This window comes from Lemur catta, chromosome 12, assembly GCF_020740605.2.
Source record: "Lemur catta isolate mLemCat1 chromosome 12, mLemCat1.pri, whole genome shotgun sequence".
Classification (NCBI taxonomy): domain Eukaryota; kingdom Metazoa; phylum Chordata; class Mammalia; order Primates; family Lemuridae; genus Lemur; species Lemur catta.
The window spans coordinates 91,219,510-91,246,403 of NC_059139.1; the positions used below are offsets into that span (position 1 = coordinate 91,219,510).

Consider the following 26,894-nt stretch of genomic DNA (forward strand, 5'->3'; position numbering starts at 1 on the left):
TCTTACTTGTTATTATTTACAAAATCTAAATCCACTGTGTTTAGAATTCAGTTAGCTAATATTGCCAAGGATGCTGGTTTAAGGGCCATATTTTTTCTTCTCCAGCATTTTTGACTTGCATCTCATTAGGGCCTTCTGAAGAAAGCTATCTGGGGGAGGGGCTCTCTGTCCTTTTCTTAAGAATAGCTTTATTAAGGTACACCATACCATAGAATTTGCATGCCATAGAATTCACCATTTAAAGTGCACTATTTAATAGTTTTTAGCATATTCACAGATATGTACAGCCATCACTATAGTTGATTTTAGAACATTTGCATCACCAAAAAAGATCTTAGCTATTACCCCACTCTCCTAATAGCCCCATACTCTCTTCATTAGCAACCACGAATCTATTTTGTCCTGATAGATTTTCTTGTTCTGGACATTTCGTATCAATGGAATCATACACTATGTGGTCTTTTGTGTCTGGCTGCTTTCACTCAGCATAATGTTTTCAAAGCTTATCCATGCTCTAGCATGTATTCTTTTTAATGTCTGAATATGATTCCATCATATGGCTGTATCTCTTTCCATTTTTAAAAGATCATTTTGGACAGTGGAGTCATTATAGAATGTTCCACTTACCAACACACACACGTCCATCCATGCCCACAGCCAGGCCTGGGGGACAGTCACAGCGGAAGGACCCTTCATTGTTGATGCAGTGCCCATTCATGCAGATTCCTGGGGTCTGGCATTCGTCAACATCTGCCCAGAGGGTGACAGAGCCAGGCCATTACTGGGTAAATTTAACTTTATTACAGAGTTTACTTGTCGCCATTGCTCTATACCAACTTCTTGTTTTTAACTTTATAACTTGAGGAAGAACACAAATACGATAACCGATCTTACACTTATAAATGTGATTCTTTCAAGCACATTTTCAGAAAGATGAACTGAGTGAAAGTTGCTTTACTTTATCCACTAAGAAAAAAAAAGCCTCACAAACTCTTTTTCTATTATCTATTTGGCAATACTGTTTAATATTAAATATTTAACTCATATTAGTTAAGTGAAACAAATTATTAGGAAACTAAGACAAACTTTTGTATTTTTTTCACACAAAAAAAGTTTAGAGGTAAATGTTATTTTGATGTTAATTTGATCATTTCATAATAATAAAATCATCTGAGGTATCTCTTCTAATTTTTAATTCACTTGAACTTACCAAATGTAACTTAACATTAAATGACTTTCCCAAAAGATGAAAGAGACTTCAAATATAGAGCTGCCAACTCATGAACATTTCAAGACTTATGAATCATAATATTTGCAATACCAAAATTAATAAAAAGTAATTTTCAGAAAGCAGAAACTGGTAAGATCTAAGACATCTTTATATGTATATTTAAGTTTCTTAAGAAGTGCTGAAATAAAGTTAGATACTGTAATATAATGATACACACTAGAGCATAATGGTAATCTCACATCTTTTGTTAAATTCAAGTTAGCTGACCTTGAGATGCCCTCCCACTCATGAGTTCAATCAGCAAAACGACATTTAATCCTCTTTCTTGGATAGTCAAAAAGCTATTTGTTATTCAGAAACATGAAAAATTGGTCTCTATTTTTTTCTCTCTACTGACCATGGAATTTCATTAAAATTATAGGGATTGATTATGAGGCTTATTTGGTATTCAGATAACTTTGTGCAGTTGAAGACAGAAAGTATTCATGGAGTTAATTTTGAGTAAATGGAAGAAACTAAGAAAAATAAAAATTTTCTTCTACATAGGAACTGCAAAATGTATTCCACTTTTCTAAATTCCAATTGTGAATATAAACATAATACAGTCTCATTTATTTCCAAGAGGCATATATTTTGCTTCCTAAGGTTATTACTAGAGCCTGGCCTCCAAAATGGGTTTATAAAAAAAATTAGTAAGAATATTAAAATTATGTCTTCACTAAATCAATGTAAGATTTTTAGATAATGATATAGTTACGAATGATCTGTAGATGAGCTTTATGGAAATGTAATGCTACACCAGCATTGAACGGCAGTGGACAATCTAGTTCTAAGAACACGCAATGATGAAAATTTTTCGAGATTTTTTTTCCCTCTTTTTTATTCAGACAAGGAGGAGAGAGATATTATGTCTACATTGCTCCCCTCAAGACTTGCTAAAACCAGTATGTCATTCCCTTAATCTTTCCTACACCATTATTATTTTTGTAAAGATATTACTGTTCCCTAGACCACAGTGTATGTTCCTCTAGGAAGCTTTAGACACCAGCCTTACTGAATTAGCAAGAGATGTGCATAATAGGAAATGCACATGAAGAAAAACTGAAGTAATTTCTTGCATGATTCATTCCAATAAAAAAGATGGTTTCAATCATGGTCACTTTCCTATCCCAAAGCCATACACACCAGTGCAGTAACGCCCATTTGGAGCCAAGACAAATCCGGGTTTGCAGATGCACTTGAAGCTGCCGTCCTCGTTGATGCACATTCCATTCAAACACATGTTGGTGGTGGCGCATTCATCATGATCTGCAGCAGAGGGAGTGTGACTGAGACACGGGCTTTGAGGGAACCAATTCCCTCTTCTTCCACAAACAACTCTCAGGCAAATCCCACTACATAAATGAGCCATGTGCTCATGGATTTTAGTTTTTAAAAAAATAAGAGTGCCAACTGGATGACAGCAAATAGTATGAAGAATGGAAAGGGCCTTTATTATAAGAGATAGAAAAGAAACAAATTAAATAAACTTTATGCATAGAACATGAATAGTGTTTCACTTCGAGCATCAAAAAAGGTAATATGATTTTGCTGAGTATTTCTTTTATGAGACAAGTGCAAATAGAGTATTTCTGTGGAGTATTGGTAACCATTGCACTGCTAGACATCACCAGGACCACAAATTTAGATACTTGTTTACCACAAATGCCAACCATTTTAATATTCCCCTGCTATGGGGGAGGGGAGGGAAAGACCTCTTCTACCCTGTTGGTTTTGTAACCCCAACATCTGAAATACAGTAGGGGCTAATAATTATTTGAATTTACAAAGACTAACTGCCACTTACAATTAAACAGGTACCAGAAAGGAAATTTTTAGAAGCAGCAAATTATTCATTGTTAAAATATGTCCAAAAATATCTGTCCCTTTGCTTTCATAGTCTTATGTTAAATGTGTTCATATTTTACGTAAGTTATCTGAACAACTCTGACATATGTGATGTGTGAACTTTCATGGAAATAGTATATATGGTTCTAAGTAAAAATATATATATCCCTTAAAAATCTTTTGCAACAGAGCAGGCAATTTCCATACCAACACAGTTTTTTCCATCTGTAGTTAATTCAAAGCCAGCATTGCAAATGCACTGGAAACTTCCATCTGTGTTCACACATCGACCATTTTTACAAAGAACCCCATTCTGGATGCACTCATCGATATCTAGGAAGATTAAGGACGGTCAAACATTATTCTTTTACAATGCTTATAGATAAAAACAGTAAGATAATAAGTGGAATTTTAAATATCCAGTTTATTTTTACATGTAATATCCAAGATTGTGTTGCTTCTTTAGCAAAATTTCCATCTCTCACCGGCTTTTTTTCTTGGGTAGATAGGTGTAAGCAATTTTATATCCCTTATAGTAGCTGAAGAGGGAAAGAAAGAGAAAAAAATGGGGTATGCAGTGAGCCTAAAAGAGGGTGGGTAGTGCAGCTGGAATTACCGGTGCAGCTGTTTTTTGACATACTGATTGAAGATGTTGAAAAGTCAGAAAAAGATGTTGGGTAAGTGTGAAATAACTACAGAATTTCTAGATTAAGATCTGCTGGAGAAAGCTGATTCAAGCAACTACCTGTAGAAGAATAGGAAATGAAAAAGAAGACAAGCAGAGTCATCTGGTGGAAGTATTCTGAGACAAATCAGCAGTGAGGTGGAGTCTGGACGGCAATGGTGGGTGTAGCAATGAAACTGCGAATGAAGACCAGGCATGATTTGGTGTTGGACTATGTGTGGGGTTCAAAGAAAACCGTAGTTGAAAACAACTGTAAGTCTTATGCTCAGTTAATCAGAGAAGATTATTGATGTTACTTGGAGAAAGGAAGCTGCAACCTAGGGAAGGAAGATAAACTGAATTTTTGTGAAGCTGATACCAGGGTGCCTGGGATATATATGCAAATAGTGTTTATGTTTAAAGGGAGCATCTCTAAGGATATCATAAAATAAATCTGTAATAATGTAACAGCACATATTTCATTCCATATCTTATTTTAATAAATTTGCTTTAAACCTCAATAGCCTTGGTCCCTCTATTTCATGGAACATTTTCATACGTGAGAGCAAACGCCTTACCAATGCACGCTTGCTTGGTCGGCGTCCTCTGGAATCCAGCATGACATTTACAGTAATAGGAACCAGGTGTGTTAACACAATCTCCATTAGTGCAGGGATTTGATGTGCATTCATCAACATCTGAGATCAGCAAAAGAAACCATTATAGACTTCACTTCATTTGTAGAAATGTTTGTTTAAAGTACATTTAGCCTTCCCAAATTTGAGAGAAGGCCAGTCAGTGGTAATAGTCTAAATAGCAGAGTATTTATAAATGAATGAAAATTCCTTTCTTCAAATACATACAGAGGCCAGTCTGAAGATTTACAAAAATATTGCCCATCAGAGAGTACATGGAAATTTGCTTTAATCAAGAAATAAGGATTTTTCAATTGGAATAATGCCCAACAATTAAAAGCATGGCCTCTGAAAAGACGAGACCCTGAGTTCCAACAGGCTGCAGCACTCACTACCTACAGCAATCTGGGCGAATTAATAACCTCTCTAAGGCTTAGTACAGTTTCAGAAGAACAATGAAAGTTCTTTGAAGATACATATTTATATCAAATATTGTCACTGCTATTAGTTTTTAAAAAATAGATTGATGGATTATGGAGTTTCTTTGGTATTACTTTTTTGTGAACTCATCTGTATATACAACTATAGATACACTGAGGCTTGGATGATATTTTGAAGTAACAAGCACAGGGGCAGAAAACAGAAGCAAAACAAATCCTATTATTTTCAGTAGCTTTAGGTTTCTTTAGGATCTTAAAATTGGCACAGGGATTTTGTTTTTCATAAAATGAAGTTTTAGGCAAATAATAGTTTGAATCCAAAATGGGAGAAAGTCACTGCTTTTCATTCAAGGTCTCCTAAAGCTTAATTAAATGCAAACCCACTGCAGAATTCAGGGACTGAAAAACCAAACAACAGACTGAGCAGTCTGGACCAGTGAAATCCCAGAGAAATCACGTGTGCCAGTGTGAGAAAGTCGATTCATCTTCTCTCAGCAACGCTCACTGATTACACTGAATGCTGGCAAATTAAAAACCGAGCTAGCTGGTGAGGGCATAATGACTTGCCATCTCACATGCATGTAGAAGCCATTAACATATACAGTTTCAGCTAAATTGGAGAGCACAGCAATAAAATCAATTCACAGGTTTAGCATTTTAATAAACAGGTTATTCCTTTCACAGATGTTCTTAAAAGAGGAACTGTGCTCTATCAAACTCACCAACCTCATTTATGTAAACACTCAAACTGAATGCAATTAAGCCCTTTCTGGTAAAGGAAAAGAAAACCCCTCATAATGAATAAAATAAAAGCAACAAAGAATAACAGGATTAAATGCCTTTTTCAATTCATCCAACAACTCTTCAGCCCATTAAGACTCACTTACATTTAAACTTTTGGTTGATAACATCAATTCTACTGAGCCAAAGGAATGAAGCAAAATGAGAAAAGAGAGAGAGCATTAGCAAGCATGTAAGGTGTAATTAATGGCCTTTCCAATACAAAATATCACCCTCAGTTTGCAGTGTTGAAGATCACTTAAATTCTCTGTGTGTATATAACTAAAATGCAGCCATTAAGAATTAATTGGAGCTGTATCTTTATAGAAGCCTCAATGTAAAGCTCTGTTCTAGTAGAGAACAAGGGAGACCATGCACCCAACCCCCTCTCTGTAGCTAAACTTTGCGGCAGCCATGTCACTCTTCTGGGCCTTTTTCTCCCTTGAGAGCCTGCTGCTCCCAAGGCTCCCAGCTGCCAGTTATCTCGCCATTACAGTCCTAACTCATCTGTCTCCTTAGCCCCATGGGGACCTCACCAAGGGCCCAGTACACAGAAGAGATATAATAGTTCACTTATTTCTTCTTTGGGAGTGGAACAATCTCAGCAAACCATTAGTGACTTTACAACCCCATATTACTTTGAAACTTCATGTTTTGTTTGTTTTCTGGGATTATGGTAATATTTTAAGTTTTAGACTAATCACAAATGACCACTGCCACCTCTGAAATGGGCTTCTCATGTCTCCTCTTTATTCTGAGTCTCACAGTTAATTACCTACAGGTAATCATGTTTGTTCGTCATATTTACAGGAACAAAAGTACTTAAATACTACAGTCTGTACACTTTCATTTCTATCTATGTTTCATTGGAGAACTAAGTATTTTCTGGCAAAATTCGTGGTATTTAAACTAAAATATATGAAGAAATTGTGGAAAATGCTGATTATCAAAATGGTAAAATTCTCAAATACTATTTGGGTTAAGGAGTACTTTCACATGAAAGATACTTTACATGTTAACTTAGAAAAGACTTGTTTTTATTTGCAAGGACTCTAAGATTACCTGTACCCAAAACAGAAATTATGTTTCATTATTCTAAAACAGAATGATTTGAATTGAGTTAGAAACACTGCTAGTAGCAGTTGACTTATATGAACATCGAGAGTCACAAAATTTAATTTTAGAGTAGAATTCTCAAGAGGAGAGAAAAATGTGATGAGTAAATAGACCTGTTTTCAGGCCTCAGAAGTAATTCTATGTTCAGCAAAATGGACCCAATTCTATTTTCCTTGTCTTTGATGCTTTAATACAGCTTTTGCTTTTCAAGTTATACTGTTCCATCAGGTATCAAAAAAAAGTTCCTAAATGGCATTCGCAGTTTGTTATTACTCAAAACACTGGCACAATTTCAAGTTAACACTCTTATCTTGGGATCCTATAATTTGCAACACTAGTTAACTTATATCCTCTTCAGTTTTTCTGACATTCCAATTTGTTATTTAGAAACTCCAACCCAAACTGATCAAAAGCTGATACTAGAGATAATAAAGGATTAAAAATATTAAAAACTCATTTTCTGAAAATGTGCCCTAATACTAAGCTATGTCTCTATGAATTACAATAGTCAGAAAGATAACCCTGCTGCTTAAGTTTTAACTTTGCAAGGCTGATTAATGAGTTCCATCTAGAAGGGAACTGTCTGTAACTGTTTGGGTAAACACAGAAGTTTGACATTTATATTAACATATTAACTGTGCAGACATACAATCCCAACACTACATCAGACAGAGTTGATAAAAAAAGTAGCAGCATCCCTTCTCAGCTGGGCTCTGGGAAAAATCAGACCCTACTACCTTAAGACATTCATTGTATGTAATTAACTTATCTTTTATGCATCTCAGAAGGTGGTACTGACTTTTAATAACTACGCATCAGCCTAGGGAGAACTGAGAAAAGTCAATCAAGTCATTTTCTACGGGTTTAATTCTAGTTGAACCCTGGTTGAAAAGGTTGGGTAGCAGCATGTCTACAGAAAAAGAACTTTTGATTCTTAAAGTAGTTCATCTTTATACTAATGGTTCGCAAATATAGTACCCTACAGTAGAGGTGTTTTATAAGAAAGAATAAAGTGCACCTGGGTGTTAACATGAAATAAATGATGGTCTTTGGCTAATTTACAAAGAATGTTAAATTTTGGGCCAATGTTTACTTGTTGGTTAGTGTATCATTTAGTGACAAATATTAATAGAAAAACATAAACAGTCAATCAAATTTCAGTTTCATAGATTGTAATTGTGTATGTACATACAAGAGGGGATATTTATATATTGTATATTTATATTCATATTTTTGGTAGTAAAATCATTTTCAAGTCATATTATAATAAATATATCAGTATTTCATGGTATTCCAAAAATAACACCAAGACTCAGGTGGTCTACCCCTTAAGCATCAGTCGTATCAGCTGAGCCAGGACTGCGGCATATGCGTATACACCATACAACGCTAGGGTGCACCGTCCACACAGGTTCTATGAATAGTACCCCTTCGGGTTGCACAGTCAAAACTTGAGCTAAGCCTTATTTAATTACTTTGATCCTACAGCCTTGCACATAGTTTAGAATGATTTGGTTTTCTAAAATATCATTTATTTGGTTCAAATTTTCTTTTATAATCATAGTGCACTTAGACAGTTTAACTTGGAAAAACTGTGATACTAACTTTCTCTGTAACTCTCTCTGTACCTGGCCTCTCTTCTATATTGTTTAACAGAAGACTTGAACCCAAATCTATTATTTAGAATTATACTAGTTAATGAAACATATATATGATCATTTGCTAACACTATGAATGAATAAAAGAATGACTTTAAAATTGCTCAATTACCATCACCCTAAAGCCACTCTTAAAAGATAATCAAACTCTCTTAATTACCATACCCAATAAATATTTTTCCTTCACTGTATTTGATTTTTTCTACTGCATTTAACACCTGACCCTGCTTTTCTCTTGAAAGTGCACCCTTGCATAGCTTCAGTGACACAGCCCTTTCTAGATCACTCTGCTGTCTCTCCAACACCATGAGCCAGAAGGGCCTTCAGTGCTGCTGTTCCACAGGATTCCAGCCACAGTACTACTGTTATCTTTTCACTTTTCCTGCTGTTCAGCCGGGGTGACAATATTCACCCTCATAGTTCTAATGGCTACCTGTATGTTGCTGACTCCTAAATCTATAACTTTAGCCCTAAACACTCCTCTTAGCATTATGCCTTTATAATTAAATGTCCTAGACACCAAAAACTCAACATGTCCAAGAGACTCAACAACTATTTGGTCCCAAACTACACCTTCTTCAGCATGTTAAAGTCACCACCATATATCCAGTTTTGCTCAGCCAGAAACTTGGGTATCATTGTAGTTTTCTGCTCTCTAACTACCCATGACTAATCGCTCATCCAATCCCACTGATTAACCTCCCGAACACCTGTACAATTCTGTTGTCTGCAATCCTTTATCACTGCTGTCATCATTTCTTGCCAGGGATCACCATAAAAATTTCCTAACTGGCTTCTTTGTTTCTAGTTTTTTCATGCTAAAAACTTTACACTGAAAAAGTAAGAGGTACTTCTGCTTTTAGCCAAGACAGATTTTCCCTCCTTCCTGAAATATACAAATAAATGGCCAAGTATAAGAAATAATGGTTTTCAAGAAACTTGACATCAGGTAACAAAGAACACAGATCCCTAAGAGACGGTAAACAAACACAGTGAACACCACTACTATTTCAGCTTATGGCTTTGAGAGAGTTTTCACACCATGCTGCAGACAGTGGGAACCCAGGCAGAATGCAGCAAGCTCCTTTAATAGAGGAGACAGAGTTCAATATTCAAACACAAGCCACCTGATGTTTGTAAAAGAGAATACTGGACAGGACAGAATCACATAGGAAGAGAATTTGGAGACTGCATAGGAGTCCTCCTCAAACATTCAGCAGAACACAAATAAACACATGCATGTGAGGAAACAACTGAAGACCAGAAGAAAAATCTCACGAGAGGATTAGCGGTAAGCATGTCTGGCCATGACACAGGACTGGAGACAGTGCCTCTTCCCAACAGCCGACTGTAAAACCCCACAGGGTATTGGGGAGAGTATACAGAAGGGTCAGGTCTCACTAGTGGGGAACAGTGGGACCCGGAGTACACACTGCTCCAGCCCACCTAACAAATATTAAAAGTAAGATCTGAAAGGATCAGACCGTTTCTAAATAGCTTAATGTATCTCAGAACAAAGTTCAGGAATATTGATAGGAACACAAAGATATCCAGTACTCGGCAAGGTAAAATTCATAATAGCATCCAAACAAATATTAGCAGGCCTGCAAAGAAGTAGAAAAATAGATCTATACTGAAGAGACAAATCAAACAATTGAAACCATCCCAGAACTGAAAAAGACATTAGAATTAGCAGAGAACTGTATGAAAAAATTATAACTGTATTCCATACATTTAAAAGCTAGGGAAAGAGTAAAAATATTAAAGACAGGAATATACAAACAAGACCCCAAATCAACTTCTAGAGATGAAAAAACAGAATAGATGACACTAATACCAGATTATTCTCATTAATAAGAAAAGACAAGTGAACATGAAAACAGTGATAGACAACATAAAATGAAACATTTACCAAGATGGACTACATTCTGGGCATGAAACAAGTCTTAATACATGTAAAATGATTCAAATAATACAAATTATGTTCTCTGACCACCTAAGATTAAATTAGAAATCAGTAACAGAAAGATCACTGGAAAATCCCCAAATATTTGGAAGCCAAAAACAAATTTCCAAATAACCCATGCTTCAACCAAAAAAAGGGGGAACTTGAAAAGTATTTTGAAATAAATGAAAATGAAAACACGACTTATCAAAATTTGGAGGATGCAGCTAAAGAAAAACTATGGGAAAATGTATAGCCCTAAAAGCGTATATTGGAAAAGATAAGGTCTCAAATTGATGACCTTATCTTTAACTTAAAGAAATTAGAAAAAGAACAAATGAAACTCAAAGTAAATAAAACACAAAAAATAAGAATCAGAGTGTAAATCAATGAAATAGAAAACAGAAAAACTATAGAGAAAATCAAGCTAGTTACTTGAGAAAAACAATAAAACTGATAAAATCAGACTCAGAAAAAAAATAAAAAGAGAGAAGACAAAAATTACTAATATCTGAAGTATCAGTACAGAGTCTATCGGTATTAAAAAATAAAGACATATTCTGAACAACTTCATGTCAATACATTCAAAAACTTATGACAAAATGTAAAAATTCCTTGAAAGACACAAATCATGAAAGCTCACTTAGGAAGAAACAAATAACCTGATAGCATACCTATTAAGAAACTGAATTTGTGGTTAAAAACTTCTCACAAAAATATCTCTATTTCCAAGTGGCTTCACTGGTGAATTCTACCAAATATTTAAGGCAGAAATAGTATCAATTCTGCAAAAACTCTTCCAGAAATATGAAACAGTGGGAACAATTTCCAACTCATTTTATGAGGTCATTATTACTATAAGATCAAAACCAGACAAACACATAAGTAAAGAAAACTACACACCATTATCCTTCATGAACATAGATGCAAAAAGTCTAAAAAAACTGTAGCTAATCAAATCCAACAATTGTAAGAAGAATAATACACCATGATCAAGAGAACTTATCCCAGAAATGCAAATAATTAACCACATTAATAAACTAAAAATCCAAATGCTCATCTAAATAGAAGCAGTAAAAGCATTTGACAGAATCCAGCACCTTAGACAAAATCTTTAGCACAGACTAGGAATAGGAAACTTCCTCTACCTGATAAATGACATCTTCAAAAACCATACAGCTAATATTATGCTGAACGGCAAAACACCAAATACTTTCCTTGTTTGACCACTGACAAGACAAGGATTTTCAATCTCACTGCTTCTATTCAACATTTACTGGAGGTTCTAACCAGAACAATAAAGCAAGGAAATAAATAGAAGATATCCATATTTGAAAGGAGGAGTTAAATTGAAATAAAAAATATACCATTTATAGCATTAAAAATGAAATATTTAGGGATAATCTGATATAAGACAAGAAAGAACTATACACTGAAAGCTACAAAATATTTCTGAGAGGAATTAAAGAAGACCTAAATAAATGAGGGATATATCTTGTTTTCATGGGTTGGAAAATACGATATGATTAAATGTAAATTTTCCTCAAACTGACCTATAAATTTAACACAGTCCCAGTCAAAATTGCAGTAGGTTTTATTTTTTTAATTTCGGAAACTGACAAACTGATTCTAAAAGTCATATATTTACATACTACAAAAAATAAACTTCAATCCATACTTCATGCAATATAAAAAACTAACTCAAAATAGATCAAAGGCCTAAAACTAGAAAGCTTCTAGAGGCAAACATGGATAAAATTGAAAAACCTGACCATACTAAGTATTGGCTGGGGCTGCTGCTGGAAACGTAAAATAGTACACTTTGGAAAACATTTTGATAGTTTCTTTAAAAACCAAATGCATTCCTATCATATAACCCAGCCACTCCATACCTAGGTATTTACCCAAGAAAAATAAAATGTCCACAGCCAGAAACTGGAAACAACAAAAAATGCCCATCGATGGGGGAATATATAAATAAACATGGTATATACATACAATAAAATATTATTCATCAACACAAATAGATCACTTATTCACAACACGGATGAATCACAGAATAATTATGTTGAGTAAAATAAGCCAGACATAAAGGTGTATGTAACAGCATGATTTCATTTATATAAAATTATGGAAAATGCAAACTAATGCATAGTGACTGAGCAGTGATTGCCTGGGGACGGGACAGGGGTTGAGGATAGATGAAAGGAGAAGCAAGATGGAGAAATTAAAGAGGGGATACAGCAAATCTCGAAGGTAATGGATATGTTCATTATGTTGATTGTGGTCATGATTTCATTGGCATATACACATATCAAAAGGTACCAAGCTGTATGCTTCAAATATATACCATTTATTTTATGTCAATTATACCACAATAAATCTGGTTTAAAAATCTGGACACCACTCCATAATGGTTAATTTAACAAACAATATGGCACTGTGTTTTTGGACTTAATGCCTTTTTGGTGTCAACACCTCTGCTATAAGGCATGGTTTCTGGCTCTTTGTGGCTATCTCACAGCATACCTTTAGAGCTTCAGCTCTAAATCCCTGCTTAGTTTTTTTAGGAATAAATGCTTAGAATCCATCTCTTCTTCAACACAGTGTGCATGGTCTGGAAAAATATTCAAGGAGTGGCACCTGGGACCAAAAATCTATTTGGAAAAACCAAGGCTCTTGATGAAGTTATAAGTTGGCTTTTTCAGGCATGGGTTCAAAGTTGGGACTATAAATCACAGCTTCGACTAGTGTCTGCAAATACAGGGTACATCTTGGGATCATGATCAGCTTCTTTAAGACTTCAAACTAAGCAAGCACAAATGGGGACCCTAAACAGTATAGACAGCTGTAACTTTCAAAATCTTTAGAACTTCATATGGAATGGGCTCTTTGTCTATCTCTCAACCGGTTCAGAACTCAGGCAGGGAGAAAGGCAGGTGTCACATATTGATTTCTTAACCCCACAGGGAAATTGCTTACTCTTCCCAGATACTAATGCCACCTCTAACTACTGCAAACCCTCCTGCTGGATTCCATGTCCTTCATTGCCTCTCTTCTCACCATGCTGCTGCCGTACAGCTCATAGTTTTTGAATGCAAACCAATTAAAGTGGCATCTGGGGAATCATAACTTCCACGCCTACCATTGATTCTGTGGGAAAATATCTTGTGAGTTCCACACCACTGTCTCACTCCTTAAGCTTTTTATATATGACCTAGAAGAATGTTGGGGACTCAGCTATAAAGAGTTTTATAAATAAAGCAGCTGTTCTCAAGGTATGGTCTATGGCTCCTGGAGACCGCTGAGATACGTTGAGGAGGGTCCTTCATTCAAAATGACTTTCATAACCATATTACGATGTTATTTGCCTCTTTCAGCATGCTATCGTTTGCACTGACGGTACCACAGCAATGGTGCTGCCTCAGCACAAATTAAGGCAGCGGCACCAAACTGTCCTAGTGTCACTGCCATGAACTCACAGCATACTTAAAAAACAAAAACAAAAACAAAAAAAACCACACATTTTCGCTGAAGAATATGATTAATGAAGCAGTAAAAATATTAAAACTTGACTCTTGAGCGTACTTATTTTACTATCTCTGTGACAAAGTGAACATTGCATATTGCTGCTGACTGAAGTACCATAAGTGTCTCAAGGAAAAACATTTGTGCAATTATTTGAGTTGTGTGCCAAATTAGCAGCTTTTTCCACAGAATACTATTTTTGCTTGAAGACTGACAGAAAAATCGCAGCTATTCAGATTTGGACAATGGCTGACATTTTCTGGAAAATAATAAAGTGAGGCTGTCCCTTTAAGGAAAACCATTGACCGTATTTGATGTTAAACTTAAAATCTGAGCTTAAAAGTAACAGAATTCAGAAACAGTATTCACCACTGTGTGCTTGATAGTTTCCCAATATTTAAAGGCATTTCTAATGAATTCAATGGTGATATTACCAAATATAATTTCTTGATATTACATAGTGAAATATGTCAACTTTGGAAAGATCTGCATAACACAGCAAATCAACATACTTCAAATGACCAACGCATGTTACAAAGTCCATTCAAAGCACGAGACATACCACCGGGCTTACTGTAACGGAGTCCAAAAAGTTTACTGACATGGTTTAAGATTCCACATTGCAACTAAACTTTAAGAATTACTACTTGCTGAGTTTTAGTGGAGTATCAATAAATATTCACAATTATCTGAAAAGCCTATGAGATATTCTTCCCCTTTTCCAACTACATATCTGTTTGGGGATGGGTTTTCATTGTATTCTTCAACCAAAACAACATATTGCAACAGCTTAAACACAGAGGCAGATATAAGAATCCAGCTGGCTTCTATTAAGGCAGACATTAAAGAGATTTGCAAAAACCCAAAACAATGACCTTTGTTTCAATATTTCTTGTTTTAGAAAACATAGTTTTTCATTAAAATGTTACTTATGTTAACAATGGGTTTATTATAGTCATTTTTAAATACATAAATAAATGTTTAAAAATTTTCAACTTTAATTTCTAATTGATAGATATAAGCAATAATTTTTAAGTGTTTAAATGAGTCTGAGACCAAAACATTTGAAAACTACTACACTAGAGTATTAGATTTCAGTAGCCCATTGGTGTTTTGTCATCTTTTAAAAATGCACTCAGGCTCTATAAATCATTTGCAAAATATATGCATAGTTATATGGATTTCTTTTAATCTCTATAGTAAGAGTAAGAAATTCTAAGAAGGCAGGAATGAGAATCAAAGATAGAAATCACAATACTTAGGACCTGAAAGGGGGGGAAATTTTTGAAGTAAAATTCCAGCTCAGCTTAGCTTAAGGGGGGCATATTGAATAGCATACACACAGGAGAGAGAGCTTGGAAATTAGTTTTCCTTCAAGATTTTTTTAAAAAACAACATTCAGTCCAATTTGATCCTGTAGTCCAACATCTCTTACAAAACTAAGAAGGATTATTAAAGAATCACGAACTTACCTATACAATCTCCATTTGCATCCTGCTTATAACCCATGTTGCATTCGCATCGGTAGCTAGAAACAGTAGGTATGCAGCGTCCATTTAAGCAAAGATTAGCATGGTGCTTACAGATATCTATTGTCTGGTTCAGAATTGCTAAGGAAAATCAAATCACAGGTAATATTTAATCATTATGACATGCAGAGTTGATTTTTAAAAAGGATATTTAACAGTAAATTAATCAGATGTATATCAGAAGCCCACATTATTCTATAGTTCACTAAAACTTCAACGTGGAGGATCTAAAAAATATTCTTGAGACATATGGTTGTAACCTGCATTTGTTAAGTTACACATCTGGAAACTTTGCCCATAATGATGTCTTTTTACAATTTCAGGAATGTTCTACCGTACATTTGAGTGCTCTCCATTTCTTTTTTGTAACTGAGCTGAATATTCAGATATAGTAATAGGAAATATGCCAAAAAGAATAAACATAACACTGTGGGACATTATTAAATATTATTAGCAAGAGAAGTGGTTTTGAAAAGAATGAACTTAAATGTCAAGTATATGAATGCCAATTCTGGTCTGGAGCCCACGGTTTTCAATTTCTTAAGCAATTTAACAAAAAAGGGTGAGGAAAGGAAAGATACGTGTATTACAATATTTGGATCAGCACAGAGCAAGACATTCAGTTTATCTCAGTTGAAAAATGGTTCTGGAAAATAATTCAAGGGGTGCATGGATTGGGCAGCTGCAAACAGCCAAATGCAATACACTGGAACCAAAACATCCTTTTTTGATGGCGTCAATTGGATTGGAGTAGTACCAGGCTCTCATTTGTATTTTCAAAGAAAGCCTGGGTCACACATTCTTTTCTCCAATGTAGCAGAAAGTTTATAGCACAGAAAAATAATATTTTCCTACTACATTTTTCTAAATTTAGTATTACTACATCTCAGACCCTGAACTAGGTTTTCACACACACTTGTATGCACACACACCCCTTTTGAAAAGTAAAAAATGTTAGATATTGCAATATCACTGAGGCAGAAAACTACAGAGTCCAAAGGGCAAGTGACCACTTACTTAGTCCAGTGATGATGGGCCCCTGTCCTCCGGCCCCCACACCAGCACCCCCAACGCCAGGAGAAAAGCCGTTGCCTCCAGGGATGGGGATAAAGCCTGTTCCTCCTGGGCCATAGCCATTGCCATTGCCACTTGGGGCAAAGCCATTCCCCCCAGTGCCTCCAGGTCTGGAACCAGCACTCCCTGGAATTCCTCCCATTGGAAGTCCATCCATGCAAAGCCTGCGATATTCCTCTAGAAGAAAAGAAAGTTTCCTTAAACACAAATGGATGTCTTTCTGCATAATAAAAGCAATCAGTGGGTTGTAATAGACCATTCTGGCTTACCTACAACACACAATATGAATAAGTAGGTTGCTAGCTTGATAAATGTTTTCAATGCTGGCAGTAGCAGGGAAAAGGTATAGATGTTTCAGAAAAAATTTAAAGCCTATATGGGACATTATTTTAACTGAGTTGCAGAACCAAAGAATCGTTTATATGTGCATTTTTATTTTATGCCCCAAAGTGCAACTCATAAAATTCCAGATATAACTGTGAATGCAAGAAATGTACTTCAATGGATGAAAATTAAAGTTTTAGGTAAGTCATTTTATATATCTGGTTTGACTTGAATCCTCATCAGTATTACATTTATACATTTTTCCTATCTCTTTTCTTTAAGAGATTAGGTATTAATACAGCTCCAGAATAGTATTTTTTTCCTAACGTGGATTTTAATAGTAGACAATATATAGTACGCTTTTATTTTTTTATTTTTATTTATTTATTTATTTTTTTGAGACAGAGTCTTGCTCTGTTGCCCGGGCTAGAGTGAGCGCCGTGGCGTCAGCCTAGCTCACAGCAACCTCAAACTCCTGGGCTCAAGTGATCCTCCTGCCTCAGCCTCCCAAGTAGCTGGGACTACAGGCATGCGCCACCATGCCTGGCTAATTTTTTCTATATATATTTTTAGCTGTCCATCTAATTTCCTTCTATTTTTAGTAGAGACGGGGTCTCGCTCTTGCTCAGGCTGGTCTCGAACTCCTGACCTTGAGGGATCCGCCCTCCTCAGCCTCCCAGAGTGCTAGGATTACAGGCGTGAGCCACTGCGCCCGGCCTATAGTACGCTTTTAAATTTGTTCCCTATTTGTCCAGGTACCAAAGTTGGGTGAAGAGAAGCAAGAATACAGCAACTGCCTTATTTCTCAACTGTTTGCAGAATTAGAGCACTACATCAAAAGAAATAAAAATTATTAATTATACACTACTAGCAGAGCTATAAGGCTCCAAAATTATTTATGAGGTGTTAACTCTACTTTTCTTTTTAAATAATAGATTTTGGTGTTTTATGACTTAGAGATTTTGAAAGAATGAAGAATATTTCTCCACAACAGTATATACTGGCGTATATCTTTGTATTTCAAAAATTTAATTATTTTTCATGATTTTAATCCAGTACAAAATGATAATATATCAAAATATTTTTACGTGATAAACATTAATTGTACTTTACTGTTCATATTACACATAACAAGAGGAGGCAGCCAATAGAGCAGAGTGAATGAGAGGTACTCTCATACCCTCGTATTATTAGTTTTCAAGGTCATGAGAAAAGAGAAGAAATATCTTGAAGGGTTGGGACACCGTAAACTGAGGGTATTCCTGAAATAAAGTATAAATGAAGGCAGAACTTTTGTTATTCAAAGATATTCCAGCTCTGGAATGAAAGATCAGGAGGCTTAAAAACTGAATTGAAACACCGATATTTAACATAATTTTTTAAAATACTTGCACAAAAACAAGTCAATCAGCTTTCAGTAATCTGTTCGATACTACTAAATTTAGTATCATCAAAACTGATCGCAAATAAGCAATGCCCCCCTCCCCTACAAAAGACCCGAGTCACAGCGAAGAACTACCGGAGTACACACGTGCACCGTCTGTGAGGAGGGGACAAGGCACATCAGCCTTGCTGTCCCGGCGCGGCCCTCCCGCGGGCCGGCCGGCCACTCACCCGACCCTCGCGCGGGGCAGGCCTCGGGGGCGGCGCCGGCGCCCCAGCAGCGGCCGGGCTCGCAGCAGCACTGCGTCCTCGTCGTCCGGCCCGGCAGCTCCTGCGCGCAGCGCCCGTTCACCAGGCCCGAGAAGCACGTGCCCGTCCTCTGATCTGAACACGACAAAGGGAGACAGAAGGCATGGCGGAGTCACCTCAGGTTCTCACGGCAACCATTGCACACAGTAGAAGAGACGCGGTGAAGTGAGTTATTTTACTGAATCTCTATTGCATCTCTTCATTCTCTTAATGCCTATGCACTTGCTCATTCCTGTGCTCATTCCGTCAGCAACACGCGTTAGGCGCCCGTTCTGCGCAACATCCCGCGGCCACGAAAGCCGACGGCCCCGCGCGGATCCGAGGGCAGCGGGGTGAGAAGCGGGAAGCCAGCCCCGCCGCCCCGCCGCCCCGCGCTGCTGAGGGACCGCCAGACTCTGGCTGGCTGTCACACGGCAGTGACTGACCGGCCCAGGCGCTATTCTAGAAAGGTTCATCAGAAGCGGCTTGAGATAGTGACATCTGAAGGAGACTTGACTAAAATGACAACATGGGCCATGCATCTGAGGAAAGCGCAGCTCCTGGGAAGGAAGAGAATGGGCTAGGCGGGTGTGAGGCGCCGGGTGGGAGGTGCGGGGCGTGAGACGCCGGGCGTGAGGCACGGGTGGGAGGCGCGGGCGTGAGGCGCGGGGCGCGAGGCGCGGGGCGTGAGGCGCGGGGCGCGAGGCGCGGGCGGGCGGGGCGGCCGGAGGGCGGAGAGGGCGGGAAACCGGCGGAGCGGAGCCCGCACAGCCCGCGGCCGCCAGGGACGGGCTGCGGGAGCCTGCTGGGATTCGGAGCGGAGCCGACACGGTCGCGCAGGATTACACTCAGAGACAAGACAGGGGTTCACACTTTCAGGGAGATCTCTTTGCTCTGAGAACTGACGGTGGAAAGACCAGGGAAGAGGGCACCGAAGACGTTCTGGTGAGCGACCCTGACGGCGGCTTTGATGAGGGTGGCAGCAGCGACGGTGGGGACAGCCGGCAGACGGCAGCATGTTTTGAAGGTGCAGCCGATGGGGACCCGCGTGGGTCGGGCAGGGGAGAAAGACAGCGCCGCCAATGTCCTACGCTTTTGACTTGTACAGCGAGAAGCGGGCGCCCAGGGAAGAGATAGGATCAGAGGACACAGGACAAGACTCGCTTTAAAACATGTTAGGTTGAGGATGTTGAGTAAGTGAGCCTGGAACGCAGGAACAGTCAGGCTGAAGATGTGTGCCCTGTGAGCTGTGGGCGCATACACGTTATTCTAAGCCACGGAGCCGGATGAGGCATTTTCAAGTATCGGGGCAACCGATTATGCACCAGGCGTCGCGAGGCAGAGCAAGGTGAGCAGCCCGCAGTGACCGCTCGGCTGGCAGCACCGCTGGGCCAGGGGTCTGCGTGACCCGCAGGATCCGGGCAGGGAAGTGACACAGTCAAACAGGACTGCAGCAGAGGTCTGGCAGCAGCGCAGAGAATGGATCAAAACAGCAGACAAAGGTTAGAAGGCAAGTTACGATGACTACAAAAGACTGCATAAAATGCAGAATTGCACAGTGATAAAATATCAATCTCATCTGCACACTCTGTGGGTTTATAACTGAAATTGCCTTTATCCTAACCAATGGAAAAAACTGTGACCCTAGTTAATCTTTATCAAGATGCTCTCAAAGAAGTTTTTGTCTATAATCACAAGAAGAAGGATGTACTACAATCATCAGGAGCTGCATATCAATAACGAAGATGAAACTATTAATTGCAAATAATTCCATTAATAGGTAAAGTTAAAATTTTTACCACTGGATACAGAGTTTAAAGTAAATACACTATTTCCTCAGATGGTCCACAGTATGCCTCAGGTTGCCTCTAAGCTATCATGAAATAAAAGAACTGGCTTTAAGATACTCCACGTTAAAATCAGAACACCTTCTTCCATTTGTCCAAAAAGACCTCAGTATGCCTAAAAACAAAACAGCAACTGTGATGCATGCATGTATATTTAAGGGCACTGCAGACATTTAAAAAACTTCAGAGTTGGGCTTGGACAGGCTGTCACTGGGAATAACTTCACAGGTAAGTTCTATTCCTAAGAATGATCCAGGGGGAAAAAATTTGGAATATTCATTCTAAGAACCCAAAGTATCATATTCCTAGATTTACTCAATAGTTACACTCCTCAAGAAATAGATATAAATTAAGAAAATCCCAAACTCTTAACAATAGTTATTAATGGTACAAAACACAACCAGTGCTACAAGGTAGGATAATTATATTTATCTCTTCAAGGATTCTGCGAGGAGGAGGAGGTCGTAGCATAACATCTGAACAAAAACAACCATGGCCTTAAGTCAGGAGACATGGGTTTATATCCAAATATTATTAACTGTTTGATTATGCAACTATATTTAACTCTTCTTCCTTAAGGAACAGGGTTGCTAGGAGAATGAAATCAAACAATATAGGTTCTGTTTCTTTCGGAAAGGTGGATTGGTTACCTTGACTGTCCCTGCCAATCAAATTATCCTGGATAAAATATGAAAAAATGTAAAAGAAATAAATTATCCAGCTAGCATGAAAGGAAAAATAAAATTTTTAACAAATGAGGTAAAAATGGTAATCTTAAGAGGTAAGTGGGCAGTTAGGAATTACCTTTAGGCTTCCATTAAACTTTAGAGACTTGGAATTTTAACTCTGATACTTTCAAAGGGCCCAGGGCATAAGAGATTAAAAAAACAGAGATTCCACTCCCTCCCAGTACATAATAGGAAACTTCCTCATAAAGTAGGGGTTCCAAAGAGCTATACCTTAGCATATGGGTAATGTAGAGGGGGCAGCTAAGAAACTTGCCCATCTCTACCTTGATGCTGTATGGAGGACAAAGAAAGATCTCTCCTAAGAATCTGTAACCACAAGCTCTTCTTCACATAAACAGCTTTGATGTCTCAATTCCTACTAGGTTTTTCATCTGAAAAATTTCAAAGAAAGAATATAATGTAAAGAGGTTCTCAGGCAGGTATACTCCAATCAGCTTGCAAAAGCCAATACGAATAGAGGATTTAGTATTAATGAAAGTCTCAAAGGATTCCCACAGATAAAGCTCCAAGAAAAAGGAGCTGCTAACAGGAAAATAAATATTAATAATAACATACAAAGAAGCAACAGTCAATGAACAAATATTAGTTGAATAAACAGTATATTTCTAACACTGAAATGGTCAGACCAATTCTGACAATTATGAATTATTTAAAATTATTAATAATTAAAAATTAATAACTAAATTCTATGTAATATGTTTAAAGTAACTGAAATCTGAAGATATGAACAGGCAAAAAGCCCATAAACAATGAAAAAATGGACTTAAGAGAGCTCAATGTAACTTCTATAAACAAAAACTATCACAATTGAAATAAAATATCTGATGAACATATTAAACAAGTACATTGCACATAGGTGATGAGAGAATTACTGAGCTGATAAAGATATACGAATATATTATCTTCAATGTAGCTTTGAGAGAAAAAGAAATTGAAATGTTAAAAAGAGGGTAAGAAATATGAAGGTGAGGATGAAAAGTTAACGTACCTGTGCTCTTTATCTAAGAAGAGGACTGGAAAGAGTAATAAGCAGAATGGAAAAGAGGCAATATTCAGCAGATACTATCTTAGAACTTTCTAGCAATGCTGTACAGCAACCTCAGATCTAGCACTCCAATAAAGCCAAAGTAGGATATATAAAATGGAATCCCCAACTAGCCATATCACTGTGAAACTGCACAACTACAAAGATAAAGATCTTAAAAACGGGAGGAAAGTCAAGAGAGATTACCTGCTAAGGAATGGTATTTTTTTTTAATTAATTGGTGACTTCTCAGTAGCCCCAGTGGATGCCAGAACACAATGGAATAGTATCTCAGTACACTCTGAAACAACAGCTGTCGACCTAACACTCAGTACTGCTATAGTGTGATAAAGCATGTTTTCACAGGGCAAGTTAAGGTCATTTTCAAGAAAACAAAAAGTGAGTTTTCTACCAAAAGGTTTTTACTAAAGAAAATTTTGGAAGAGGTTCTTTGGGCAAAAGAAAAAGGATTTCCATAGGAGGTTTGAGATGCACAAAGGAATGATGAGCAAATATTATTATTAAATATGTGGGTAAATCTAAACAAGCACTAACATTAAACAGCAATGATTAATTTGTCAAATATAGAGTGTGGCAATAGTCTTGACTTTTAAAAAGTTCAGAGGGAAAGATCAAAGTTTTTTCATCTTAATATTCTTTTATTATTTAGATGTGGGTAAAAATACAGGTTAATTTTAGACTTTAGTTTACATATACATCTTAAAACATCTAGGATAGCCAGTAAAACTACAGAAATAAAGTAAATAACTTCTTTATATAACTTATATAACCTCTAGAGGAAAAAGAATAGTTTGTGATGCAGGAGACTTGAATAAATCCAAAAGAAAACAAGAGGGAAAAAGTACAAAAAAGCAAGATCAGTAGGAAGCACAAAGAAGATGGTAGAAATAAAAACAAATATATCAGTACTATAATAAACACAAATGGATTTAAATCTCAATTGAAAAGACAAAAATTTACAGACTGTGCAAAACTAAAAAAAATCAGATTTAGGCTGTTTTAAAAAGACACATTTAAAACATAACGATGTGGAAAGATTGAGAGGAAAAATATACAAGAGGTATATACTTAAACCCTACATTCCCACTCACAAAATGTGATAAAAATAATGAGATATAAAATAGACCAAGAGAGAAACTTAGGAATAGACCAAGAATAAAGAAACAATTTTATAAAGTCAATACACAGTAGAAAAGGTTCAATTCATCAGGAAAATATGATAGTTTTAAACAATTATCGCTTTATAACATAGCATTAGATTATACAAAACAAAAACTTACAAAACTACATGGAGAAACTGAGAAATCTACCACCATAGTGGGATATTCACACAACTCTTTCAGTAACAGAGTAGACAAAATTCTGTAGGTATAGAGAAAACTTGAACAGTACTGTTAATAAGTTTGATCTAATGGATATATCTAGAATCTAGCACCCATCAATTGGAGAAAATTTTCAAGTCCACATGGAGAATTTACAAAAATTAATCATTTGCTAAGCCATAAAGCAAATACTGCATCAGAATATTTCCAAGGATTGGTATCATCTGATTACATTCTCTGACAACAATGTACGTAATGAAGTTAGAAATCAATACAAAAGAAACCAAGAAAACCCCATACACTTTTAAACAACTCACGGGCCAAATACAATATCACATTGAAAATAAGGTAATATATATAAAACTGCCAAGCACAGCATAGCAGGTACTCATCAGGAATCCACTCTATGCCAGTCCCTGACTTTGGGAGTCTATAATGATTTTGGGAGGGGTTCACAAATCCATATTTACCCTGAACATCACAATATACAGTCATTATTATGATTCACATTTATGATTATGCCACTGTGACTAATAAAAGCAACATTCATTTAAAATTATTACTAAATACCCAGTAGCATTTTCATTACCTATTTTCTCAAAGATATGAAATTATCATCACATGGGGATCTGAAAAACATTTTTGATCTCAAAGAGGGCTCTTTAAAAAAAAAAAAAGTTGATCATCACTGTTCTACAGTTTGGAAACCTCCTGAAGGAAACTGAGTCACAGGTGAGAGGGTGGAGAGGCACCAAGAGAGGAATGGAAAGTAAATTACAATTTTTTATGAAATTCCACAATTAGTCTCTTTTAACAACACTAGAGAAGAGTCAAGCTCCACTCCCTTGAGCCAAAACATACCAGATGAGCTACAGACTGGTGTGATGTCTCATAGTTAAGGTCTCCAAAAACGTATATTTCAAAGCAAATCAGCGGTTAGGAGTTACACTCTTTCCTTTGTGTGTATGAAATTTCATGGCCCTTAGAAAGCATTGTGTTAAAAAATGTACCACATAAAAGAATATTTGTAAGGGGGCACCTTATAGAAATAGGAATTGTCTAGGCACACCATCCCTCGAAACGGAATTATTAGGAACAAAGGCAGATGAAAGGCTATAAAACAAAATCCTTCTAATGCTTGGTTATGTGTTTAGCTGTAGGACTGATATGTCGTAAGTAATGAAGACAAGCCTATTCCTTTAATCACTTCCTATCACCCTCACTACATTTCCTGAACAAGGTTTACAAGGAGTCTTCTTTACAGCCATGCTGAGAAACAGGAAGCAATTCATCTCCTCTGATTAAAATATAAATCTATCTTGAAACAAAATAATGGCACACTTATCAGAGTTTGTTTCATGGCTTGACATTTAGTCTAAACTTGATTTAAGAGAACTAACGGTTAATTATACAACGTGATGAAAACTTGGTAAAAGTTGGGGAGTGTATCATGAAATAATTATGTCTCCTATTGAATGAGCTTTGCTCATTAAAAAAATAAGGGGTTCAGCCAGAATACACTGAGGAGGTTCACCCGGGTCAGAACGCTAGTGACAGTTGGTGTTCCATAAATAGCAGCCTTTGTCTCAGGCTTCGTCCCCTGATATTGGATGCCTGCGCCTGCCGCTTTGATGGTCTGGTTCCAGCCTGGGTTCCTCTTGATTAACCCTGCGGATTCTTACTATTCCTAAAACACTCTCACGCTTACACTATTCAAGAGTAACTACAACTAGGAGCAGTGAGAGAAACTGGATGACTGCAGCTCCCAGATTTACTTCTGCCTTTAAAATAGTGATGTGATTCTTCCTCATGTCTTAACCTTCTCTTTCTAGTAGAATATTTCTTAGTAAAAACTGGTATCCCTGTTCCACCCTGTTCCACCAGTAGCCTTTACATGACTCCAAAGTTAAAACTAAAACACTATTCAGCATACTGTTTCATTCCTGGCTTCCCCTCTAGTTTTTAGTTAAATATGTTTAGGAGTTTTGGGTTCTGCTTCAAGTGTTTTGTTGCAAATGCACACAGGCATATGTAATCCACACCAAGCATTACATAGAGTGCTGCATGATATATAAATAATTCTCCACCTTGCTCTTTTTAAAAAAACGTATCCTGGCCATCACTGTGTCATTGTCATGAAGATCTTCCTCATGTATTCTAAATCCCACTGATTTTTGTTTCTGTCCTGCTCAAAAATCTGGATGGGCTCTCAATGTCCTACAGACCAACCTGAAACTCCTTAGCATGGCAGTTAGTAACCTCAGCAACAGATTTTTAATCTCAACTCGTCCTCCTAATTTTATTTTCAACTATTCTCTGACTCAGCCCTTTTTCTCAGCCAAGCTCTTCCCACCACCTCCTGAGCCCACGCAGGCGTTTCTGGCGTCTGCAATCTTGTCCACAGCGCGCTCCCCGTCCGGCACACCACTATGCCTCCCATCTACGGAGTCCTACCCCTTTTTTGAGGTCTACACCAGTGCTCATCTCCTAAATGATTTTAACTATAATAATCAGGTTTTTCTTTCTGACTGATGGCATCTATTACCTAAAAAATTATTTAGCAATTAATCACTGACTTAAACTTTCTCTGTTATTATTACTATAATGCTTTTTTCACATTATGTTTTCAGTTATTTTTTTCCCCAAGAATACTCCATGGCAATATTGTGCACTGAAACATTTGGAAAGCTCAAGAAAATGCATTTGGATGTTGTGGCACCATCATAATTGTTATTAAGTATTTCTAACCGCTTAATCTCACTTTCTGAATGTAACCAGCTATGGACTGGCATTTCCAGCTTCCCCTGGGCAGGGCTGTGGCTCACTCTGTGTGCACAACAGCAGCAGCACCTCGTCCTGCATGGAGGATTCGCTCACTGCCGCTGGTCAATGTGTCGTTTACTTATTGCTGGCTCCATTCGACTGTGCCTATCTTACACTGTGGAAATTAGGGATTATTAATGCCATGGATATTACTATAACAGTGACTTCCAAAATGACATAAGGCTCATTAAGCAGTGCTATTGAAAATGGCTTTTAAGAAAAAGATTATTAAGTATGCTTTAACTCTTTTTTAGAATTGGCATATGTTAGTACTCTGTGTTAAAAAAGAAAGTTCTTTCCTGGATATTTAAAAACTTGATTAAATGCACTAAGTAAAATTAAATCAGAAGTTTGATTTTTGTATTTGGCATACAATAAAATGGAAAAACTATCCTATTTTATATTAATAATTAAAATGCCCTGTTAAACTCTCCTGCCATATGAAACTATTTTCCTACAATAAAAGAAAATGGATCAAGTTTATTGATACTTTATAATGTAGTATAGACTCAGGATAACTAGAATAAGGAATTAGGGCAATATTCAGCATATGCCACCCTCAAAGCTACATGCAGTTTTATATTATAAAAGAAAGCTTTGAGTTCATTCAACTCATTATTGTTAGC

The 26,894-nt window shown here is 37.0% G+C and overlaps 1 protein-coding gene across 1 annotated transcript in view; it reads right to left on the reverse strand.

Annotated features, from left to right (window-relative positions):
- Positions 1–26,894, reverse strand: part of FBN2 (fibrillin 2) — a 257,674-nt gene that overhangs the window by 102,575 nt on the left and 128,205 nt on the right. Inside the window, exons 9-15 of the mRNA XM_045565793.1 lie at positions 18,426–18,578; positions 16,431–16,664; positions 15,357–15,494; positions 4,361–4,480; positions 3,326–3,451; positions 2,417–2,539; positions 628–750 (exon numbers count right to left, since the gene is read on the reverse strand). Of these exons, the coding sequence (XP_045421749.1) occupies positions 628–750; positions 2,417–2,539; positions 3,326–3,451; positions 4,361–4,480; positions 15,357–15,494; positions 16,431–16,664; positions 18,426–18,578 (1,017 nt within the window). The remainder of the gene's footprint in view (positions 1–627; positions 751–2,416; positions 2,540–3,325; positions 3,452–4,360; positions 4,481–15,356; positions 15,495–16,430; positions 16,665–18,425; positions 18,579–26,894) is intronic.